The 9,305-nt window shown below is 43.4% G+C and overlaps 1 protein-coding gene across 1 annotated transcript; it reads right to left on the bottom strand.

Annotated features, from left to right (window-relative positions):
* Positions 1–2,485: 2,485 nt before the first annotated feature.
* LOC132895787 (polyadenylate-binding protein 4-like) lies at positions 2,486–9,048 on the bottom strand. The gene is made up of 12 exons (XM_060936619.1): positions 8,931–9,048; positions 8,365–8,558; positions 8,113–8,228; positions 7,731–7,870; positions 7,498–7,592; positions 7,293–7,400; positions 7,033–7,218; positions 6,647–6,883; positions 6,458–6,545; positions 6,022–6,155; positions 2,720–2,770; positions 2,486–2,567 (listed from the first exon to the last, which is right to left on the bottom strand). The coding sequence occupies exons 1-12, from the start codon at positions 9,046–9,048 to the stop codon at positions 2,499–2,501; spliced, it is 1,536 nt and encodes a 511-aa protein (XP_060792602.1). The 3' UTR covers positions 2,486–2,498.
* Between the last annotated feature and the right edge of the window lie 257 nt (positions 9,049–9,305).

The raw sequence follows: 9,305 nt of genomic DNA, 5'->3' as shown, positions 1-9,305 counted from the left end.
CATAACTGTCAGTGACTGCAGGGGCGGTTTTAGGAAATCTGAGGCTCTGGGCAAAGGACAATTTGGAGGCCCCCCTCAACCCCAACCCATACATCTGTAATAATAATGAGATGATGAATCATACGTACTGACGAACAATATTTATTGTGAACACATGGAAATGACTGAAAAAAAAACCAAATAAAGATCTCTGAATATAAGCTGTGTGTGTGTGTCAGTAGAGGAGAGTGTGTGTGTGTGTGTATGTGTGTCTGCCTGTCTGTCTATGTGCGCTGCTGTCGGTGTGCCCATCTATCAGTCTCATGGGTGGTGGAAGAACTTGTGTGGAAGAAGGTTGTTAATTTCGGTAGCTTTTCAACAAACTGTTCGCTATCCTTTTTCCTCTTCCTTTTCTCACTGCCACTTAGAAATCGTTTCATTCTGATTTTACTTTAACAAAAAATTTGACGAGGGCTCTGCAGCTAGAGCTAGACGGTGCTGGTGCATGTATTCAGCCCGCTCGCGTCGTTGCCTAGGTTACTTCAGACACTACGGCTCTGAGAAAGAGCGAAGCCGGATAGCTGTGCGGGACATCACGTCACATACTGGTGGCTTTGCTTGTGAATCTAGCTGTAGGATTACACGTGAATCATGCTTTATTGCTTTTATTATTTTCGTAGCAATGTGGTTCATGTCGAGTGGAAAATATGTATAATCACAATGAATTATTACATAGTAAATGATGATGTATAGCATGCAGGAAAACAGGAATACCGTAACGCGACGACGAGGCCCCTGATTGGACGAGGCTCAGGGCAATTGCCCGACTTTGCCCAATGGAAAGACCGCCTATGAGTGACTGGCAAAATTAACTCACCTTCTTCCCTCTTTCTTTTTCTCTCACTTGCTGACTTTCCAAAGCTGAGTTTGGTTTGTTTTAGTGTAGTAGCCTTCTTCATCTTATGTCAATTTTCAGATTCCACGACTAATTGACAAACTGACTGGCTGCGGAGTCGGACCTTGATGAGAACACTTCTCAGCTCTTGTATATCCCGCGGTGCTTAGCTGACTATCGCGAGGCTGCCTAATATGAAATGTTTCCAATGTCGGATATTTCAGCTTCGTTTAAAAATGATTATGTGGACTTTATTTTTAGACAAACAAATGAGAACAGGGGGATGCAAGCTGAATTTAGAATTTTCCACTGATCAAAGTCACGATTTTCATCATATATTAATTTCACATTTCTGAGTGAAAAAAAATACCGTGGGAAAAAAATGCCGAGGACATGACCTCGGTGTCCTCAATGGTAGTTACGGCCCTGATTGTGGGATACAAATTAGAAACAGGAGAGGGATATGGAGGACATGAGTGTGCGAATGAAATGTGAAAGACCGACTACAGTAACGGAAAGTGAGAAGAAAAAACGTGATGTTATACATGAAGGAAAGGAAACGCAGGATCAAACTAATAAATATCGGCGGTCAGCGAGCACCTCGGTGTGATCAGCTGTTCGTTTAGCGACAGAATGATGAAACTGTCAGTGCACGGTCAAAGAAACCTGTAGATGGCAGTAATGCAACACTGTGGATGTCAGCTGATGTGAAACCCAAAAGAAGAAGAAGGTAAACCTGCGCGTGCGCATACGGACTTCCTCTGTCTGCTTGACTGCGGGAAGTGAGTGATTTCATGCACATTATTTGCTTTAATCCCCTCAAATTAAATAACTTCCCAGCCACAGAATGGCCTGGTTTTTTTTTTTAGATATTACAGAAATATGGCGGCACGGTGGTGTAGTGGTTAGCGCTGTCGCCTCACAGCAAGAAGGTCCGGGTACAAAATTAAATGTAACTGAAATTTTTTTGTGTATGTCAAGAAAGAAAGCAGCATATTACATAAAGAGACACTTTTCAGATTAAAAAAAAAAGAAGGCTGCTGGGTTTTGCTGCAAAAATAAGAAGCAATGTGATAGTCAAAGTCTCCACAAAAACTGAGTCTGGTTCTATAAGAGAGTGAACAGTGTTGTGGTGCTTGAGATTGATCTTGATGATCTGGTTTTTATGACCGTTTCAGGCTCCTGAGAAAACTCTTGTGCTCATGATCTACTGGAGAAGTTATTCTCAGATTTGTCAAGGCATTATTTGAAGAATATTCCCGAAGCCTCATCAATCACAAACAATGAGTCAAACAGTGTCGGTGAGGTTGTGTCTGTCTGAAGTAGAGCAGTTCATGTTAAAACCCCTGGAACAGCTGGACCTTTGTTCTTTATCGAACTCGGACATTTACAACTTAATCTCCTGAACAGAATGAGGTTTTCACTCTGTGGCTCCGTTAAAGTTCCCTCGTTCATGCAGATAAACCACAATCCGTTATTACTGTTCTTCTCAGTTAATACTTAAGGTTTGAACACTCGAGTGAACAAATTGACAGTTTACGTTGAAGTTTCTTTTTGAATTTTATTTAAAATGACAGACAAATCTCTGAGCACTTGATAAGATTTGCAACATTGGGTGGAGTGTTTAATAATTCTTCCTCTTATTCATCTTTCTTTTCTTGTTCTTGTCATTGAACAGCATCTTGATGGTTTCCTGGAAGAGAAGTGCAGAAGTCAGAAATGACTTCTGAATGTTTTTGATCTCTGTGTAAACTGTGATGTGACGATACATTTAAATACGAATCGAATACAAAATATTGTTGTGTATCTCATAAGTGAATATCAGTTTTTATTAAAGATCCTCACCGGCTTGAGACCAGCTTCCCTCGCCTTCAGGACAGCGTCCATTTTGTTCACCTACACACACGCACACGCACGAGGAATGAGGGATTGGTGGGTGGGGTTAAATTTTTTTAAGAGTCAGATATGAAACTCTTGGTATAGTGCTTGAGTGTGTATATTGAGGTATTTCACCTGACGTCACAGGGTCACGTGACGCCCCGGTGTCCGCCATTTTGAAGGTCAAGCTAGCTAATGTCAACAACATAGTAGCTAGTATGTTACTGTAGCAATGTTTACGTTCAGTCATTTGGATGACTGTTAAAACCTTTCAGTCTCAAGTTTTTCCTTTACTGTATTTACTAGTTTACTGTAATTATGATCCGGCAGCTATTTACACCGGATCCAGTGTAAATAGCTGCCGGAGCGCACTCTGGCTTGCTCCCCCTCAAATTAAGCAGCGCGCTCCGGCTTGCTCCCGGAGTGCTCCGGCCGAGGTTCCGGAGCGCGCTCCGGCAGCTATTTACACTGGATCTGGTGTAAATAGCTGCCGGATCATAATTACAGTAAACTAGTAAATACAGTAAAGGAAAAACTTGAGACTGAAAGGTTTTAACAGTCATCCAAATGACTGAACGTAAACATTGCTACAGTAACATACTAGCTACTATGTTGTTGACATTAGCTAGTGCTAACAGCTAGCTGCTAGTACACTGCTACAACACAGACACCGACCCGAATAATACAGTTCTTGGTCATTGCCTGGTAACAGCAAATTTATAACGGGCCATGTCTCAACAGACTAAGAAGTTATTTCAATGACATTTAATAACATTTTGTTTATCCTGAGGACCGAACGTAAATGAAAATGTGAACAAACCTTAGCTGTAATAAGATGGCGACCACCGGCTCCAGGGACGACCCACTGATGTAGGCATGTTACCCAGCCTGACACAAAATATTTGTAGGCATCCAAACTCTTAGGCTACGTTCACACTGCAGGCTGAAGTGACTCAAATCCGATCTTTTCGCCCATATGTGACCTGTATCCGATCTTTTATTGACAATATGAACGACACAGATCCGATTTTTTCAAATCCGACCCAGGCCGTTTGGATATGTGGTCCTAATTCCGATCCCTATCCGCTCTTTTCATATGCGACTTCAGTCTGAACCGCCAGGTCGCATTCATCCGACTTACACGTCATCAGCAAGCCACAAACATCACTATTCTGCGCTGAAGTAGGCGGCAGGTCTCTCAAAAAAAGTTACAAAAAAAAAAGTTACAACAACGTGGCGCATAATCACGGGCGCAGATAGAGGGTGGGACTCGTCCCACCCAGATTTAAATTCACCTCGCTCGGTCCCCCCCACTTATAGGGAGGAAAAAACGTCTATGCTGTCTTTCTTTCACTGTAAAAAAAAAAATAGTTGAGAATACTTGAAATTTCAAGGCAACAGGCTGCATTAAGAATTTTATGTTTTGCCAACGATGTGCCCATGATAATCCAAACTATGATAAAACTGTTATCTTTATTAAGAATTCTTAATTAAGTCAATTTTCAATTCCTCATTCTGCCAACATAGATTTCTCTTTTTGCTGAACAGTGGCATTCACAGTAGTGCAAAAAGGCAATTGAGGTTATCACAATTTTTTTTTTTTTAGATTTTTTTGGGGCTTTTTTCACCTCTATTTGGATAGGACAGCATAGAGACAGGGAGGGATCAGGAAATGACCTCGGGTCGGAACCGAACCCAGGTCCCCGGATTTATGGTATGGCGCCTTATCCACCTGAGCCACCACAATTTATCATTAAACTATACATGCCTTTTTTCATTGTTCTACACAATTACAAAACTTCAATATTGAAATAAAGTTTTTAAAACCCACATCGTGGGTATGGCGTCGTGGCTCAGGTGGATAAGGCACCATACCATAAACCCGGGGACCCGGGTTCGATTCCGACCCGAGGTCATTTCCCGATCCCGTCCCTCTCTCCCGCTCATTTCCTGTCTCTACACTGTCCTATCCAAATAAAGGTGAAAAAAGCCCCCCAAAAAAGTCTGATAACCTCAATTGCCTTTTTGTACTACTGTGAATGCCACTGTTCAGCAAAAAGAGAAATCTATGTTGGCAGAATGAGGAATTGAAAATTGACTTAATTAAGAATTCTTAATAAAGATAACAGTTTTATCATAGTTTGGATTATCATGGGCACATCATTGGCAAAACATAAAATTCTTAATGCAGCCTGTTGCCTTGAAATTTCAAGTATTCTCAACTATTCTTTTTTTACAGTGTTGCATAAGGCAAACCTCACGGAAAAATCAAAACCATTTGGTTTATTGAGGTGCACGGCAGTGTATACATAGTTGCAACAACTCACATAAAACAAAACAAAGACTGATATTCGGTTGGTTGAGCTGCGCAGACTGCACAGGTCTGCTCGAGCTTGGTTGCTATGGTAACCCACAACAAGTCTGACAGGCATATCGGGGTTGGGGTTGGTTTGCTGGCAGCTTTGTCCCCCCCAGTTCAAAAAACGTATCTGCGCCCCTGCGCATGACATCAATGCGAGGGACGCTTCGGGCTGTGAAGGTTCTGAATCTTCTCAATGGAAGGACGCAGAGGTTAGGGAGCTGATTTCCATTTGGGGGGATGCAGCTATTCAAGCTAGATTGGATGGGTCATACCGCAACCGGGCGGTTTTACTTCCGTAAACACTGGCCATGCTCACTGCGTGTGACGTCGTCGTATCCTGCAATGCGCATGCGGAACACTTTTAGGTCGCTTTTCGTTCATACTGAGGATCACATACAAGTCGCATATATTTGTTAATGTGAACGACCTCACAAAAAAATCGGATTTCACAAAAAAATCGGAATTGAGCATTAAGCCTTGCAGTGTGAACGTAGCTTTATACGCTTTCAGATCAATACCTGTGTATGGCGATGGGTTTTTAATGACATAGGTATACAGATCATGTGGGCCGAAGTCAGGTAAAGACGAGGGCTTCGTGTACTTCCGTACGTCAGTGAACAATCCTGGTGGAAGCAGGTAAACGTCGTTCTCTAAGCCTGCTAACCTCAATTTTTGCAAATACCTCTCCCTCTGCTCGCCCTGTAAATGCCCTACGTCGCTGGATAGTGAAGGTGTTTTCTGCATCTCGCTCCTTTTTCTTTTATGTTTTTCATTTGTCGCCTTCCTCGCATTCAAACTGATTCGAGCTGTGACGTCCAAAATGGCAGCCTAACGATGCATCACGTGACTTGGTCACGTGGGTGAAAAACCTCAATTGGTCCAGTTGGTGTATCGTGTGTGCACTCACTCTGGCATGCAGGAGCTCAGGATCTCCAATCATATTCATGATTTCATAGTTGTTCTCGCTCTCCACAAGCATCCAGGTGATTTTATTAGCCAGGTTTGGGTGGATTTTCTGAACAAGGGGTAACATGGAATCATCTGCACAGAGAGAGAGAGAGAGAGAGAGAGAGAATACAATTAGAGTGAATGGTCCCAGCCATCCGGTTAGAGAACATGGGCGGGGCTCAGGCTCCAGGCTCTTTCTACGCTCTATTACTGAGTAACAACAGCAAGACAAGTTGAAAGCAGGTGCTTGTCGAAGTTTTCAGTCTCAACAAGGAAACACCGCAAACCATAACGGGGAAGAAAAACACAGTGGATTAAAAGCTGAGCTGCAGAGCAGGAGTGTGTATGAGCCAGATGGATGTGTGTGTTTGGGTGTGTATGAGTGTGAAACTCACATGCCATCTTGACTTGTTCATGTACCGGAGACGACTCGAGCATGTAGATCGTCAGCCGTTTTCCAGCTGGTGGGTATGTGGACACATCCTGGACACACAGGAAATTATTATTATTAATAATAATAATAATAATAATAATAATAATATTATTATTATTATTATTATTCATTACTCATGTTTTGTTCTTACCGTTGTGTCCTTGTTCGGCTGAACTTCTCCCACAGGTGCCACAGCTGTAGAAGGCGCTGCATCAGTCGTGGCTGGAAGATCTCTTACTGGAACCAGAACCACAACTGGAGTACCGTTTACAGCTGGAGCTGTCTCAACAGCTGGCACGCTTTCCACAGACGACTCTCTTTGAACAGCTTGGGCACTTTCTTTAGGTGGGACTCTGGCTACAGCTGGAGATTTTTTGGTGCCACCGGTCTACACACACACACACACACACACACACACACACACACACACACACGTTAACACACTTTATTTCATCAGAATCACAGGTGGCAGTTAGCGATGCTATCCAGCTAGCAGGAGCCTCTTGTGGTAATTTGGGAGAACATTTTAATGTGTACCTCAGGAATGGTGTTCGGGATGGAGCAGGGAGGCAGCACAGGTTGGTGGATGTTCAGTGCAGCGTTTGGCTCCACGCTCGCCACCCTCTGCTGAGGGGCAAGGGAAGTCTGGTGTTCCTGCTTCCTCTGAGTCACGCTCAAGTACACTGGATTCCCGTCGTTCATCACCTCCTTGTACTTCAGACCCTGGAGCCGAGAAGGCAGAGTCAGCATCCCGTGTGTGTGTGTGTGTGTGTGTGTGTGTGTGTGTGGGTTTTTACCTGCTCAGACTTCTGCCTGAGTTGAGCTTGTCTCTCTTCTTTAGTTCGTGCTCGGCTCACGTGCACCCGTCTACCGTTCAGCACCCTTCCGTTCATCACAGCCACAGCCTGCACACATACACACCATTACCCAGAAGTTCTCCTGCTGTAAGGAAACTTTCTACAAGGACATACAGGAATACACTTGGCTGCAGCGTACACTCACCCTCTTTGCATCCTCGTGCCTCGCAAACCTCACAAAGCCGAAGCCTCTGGACTTCCCGCTCTCACCTTTCACTACGTGAACACTCAGCACAGATCCTGAACACACCGACAATTTTACGTCTCAGTCTGAACTCTAGAATACGTTCCTAGTCTTTATTTCCTGATCAAATGCAGAACTCGTTATGTTTATGTGAATGTGTCAACGTCGTCACACTCTCTGTTAGCGATCCTCACCGAACTTGCTGAAGACGGTGTTCAGCTGCTTATTGTTCACATCTTCACCCAGGTTTTTGATGTAAATTTTGGTGAACAGTTGAGACCAGGGGTCTGCCTCAGCCTCGTGCTGCTCGCTGACCTTAACGTGTTCAATGAAACTGTAACACAACAGAGACAGGGCTCTTGATCTAAACCCTGCTGTTTGATGTTATGTCTACGCCAACAAAATTACAACTTCCTGTTGACTGAAATACCTTCAGAAGACCAAACACAACCTCTGTATCAACAACTTAAGGATTTTACTAAACATCAAGCACAAAAAAAACAAAAACAAATGGAAAAAGAGCCCTGACATTTGAACCCAGGCTGGTAAAAATCTACTCATTAATACGCAGCTTACACTTGACGGTCGTTCAGCAGTTTTCCATCCAGCTTCTCTATCGCCAAATCCGCTGCGTCAGCAGACTGGTAGTGGACGTAGGCGTACCCTTTTGAGCCCTTCTCATCACCTACAACCTTCAGGAGAGACACATCATGTCAACACACAGAATTTACATCAAACTGAGCTAATACAGGACTTTAAAACGTGTTAAAATCATTCTAATCCTGCTACACAGATTCTATTCAGATCTGAACAGTTCAAAGCCCGAACCTTGCACGACAGGACCGTCCCGAAAATGGACAAAAGGTCAAACAGGGACATGCTGTCAATGGACTTATCCAAGTTCCTGATGATGAGGTTTCCAATGCCGGTGTTCTTTGCGGGTGGCTCCCTCTGAGACCACGTCATCTGTATGGGCCGCCCCATCAGGAGCTCAGAGTCAAAGCTTTCCAGCGCTCGCTCGGCTGAGGGGACGAAAATAAGTTACAGCTCAATCATTTCAACCAAAGAAAGAAAGAAGCATCATAGTTGTCTATTATACTATGTATATATAGTCCGATTCAAAAGTATTGGCACCCTTGGAAAAGATAGGTCAGGAAGGCTATGAAAATTTTTACTATTTATTCGACGCCAAAAAAAAAACCTGTTATAAAAAAGATTTTTATATCATTTTGTGTCTTGTAAAGGCACATATTTGACCTTATCCATGAAACAAAGCAGCAAAATAAAACAAATGAGACATGTATCCTTAAGCAGGCTATAAACTGGTATTAAAATGCAGAAACAGTGTAGTGAACAGCGTTCTCCTGTCTTCTTTATGGTTTGTACTCCATTACCATCGGCTCGATACAGAAAATTGACGTAAGCGTAGCCGCATGAGGAGCCAGTCTTCCTGTCCCTGCAGAGATGGATGGAGTGAACGGGTCCTGCAGCACTCAACATCTCCTCCAGCATCACCTCAGTCACATCAGGGTGCAGATCACCTACATGCAGTGCGGTTGTCGTGGAGTTTGGGATCATTTTACCTAAAGAGTAAAAAATCAAACTCTCAGTGGGTGAGAAAAGCAACAACACCAACTGAACTACTAACTGAACAATTAGTCGGCCTATCAACACACTAACTTACTGTTTTAAACAGACAAACCTTAGTCGAAGTACACTGAAACTACTTTTCTCTACAGAAACTAGAGGAATCGTAAACCGTAAGGACC

The sequence above is a fragment of the Neoarius graeffei genome, chromosome 12 (assembly GCF_027579695.1).
Source record: "Neoarius graeffei isolate fNeoGra1 chromosome 12, fNeoGra1.pri, whole genome shotgun sequence".
NCBI classification, from domain to species: domain Eukaryota; kingdom Metazoa; phylum Chordata; class Actinopteri; order Siluriformes; family Ariidae; genus Neoarius; species Neoarius graeffei.
Note: the sequence above shows the minus strand (reverse complement) of the source record. Positions and strands in the feature narration are given on the sequence as shown.

Excerpts from the sequence above, each read along its gene's own strand:
- LOC132895787 (XM_060936619.1), bottom strand. The coding sequence starts at position 9,048 with ATGCTGGAGGAGATGTTGAGTGCTGCAGGACCCGTTCACTCCATCCAT. Across the intron at positions 8,229-8,364 it reads GGACGGTCCTGTCGTGCAAG|GTTGTAGGTGATGAGAAGGG; the intron begins GTTCGGGCTTTG and ends TCTCTCCTGAAG. Across the intron at positions 7,593-7,730 it reads CACCGTCTTCAGCAAGTTCG|GATCTGTGCTGAGTGTTCAC; the intron begins GTGAGGATCGCT and ends CGGTGTGTTCAG.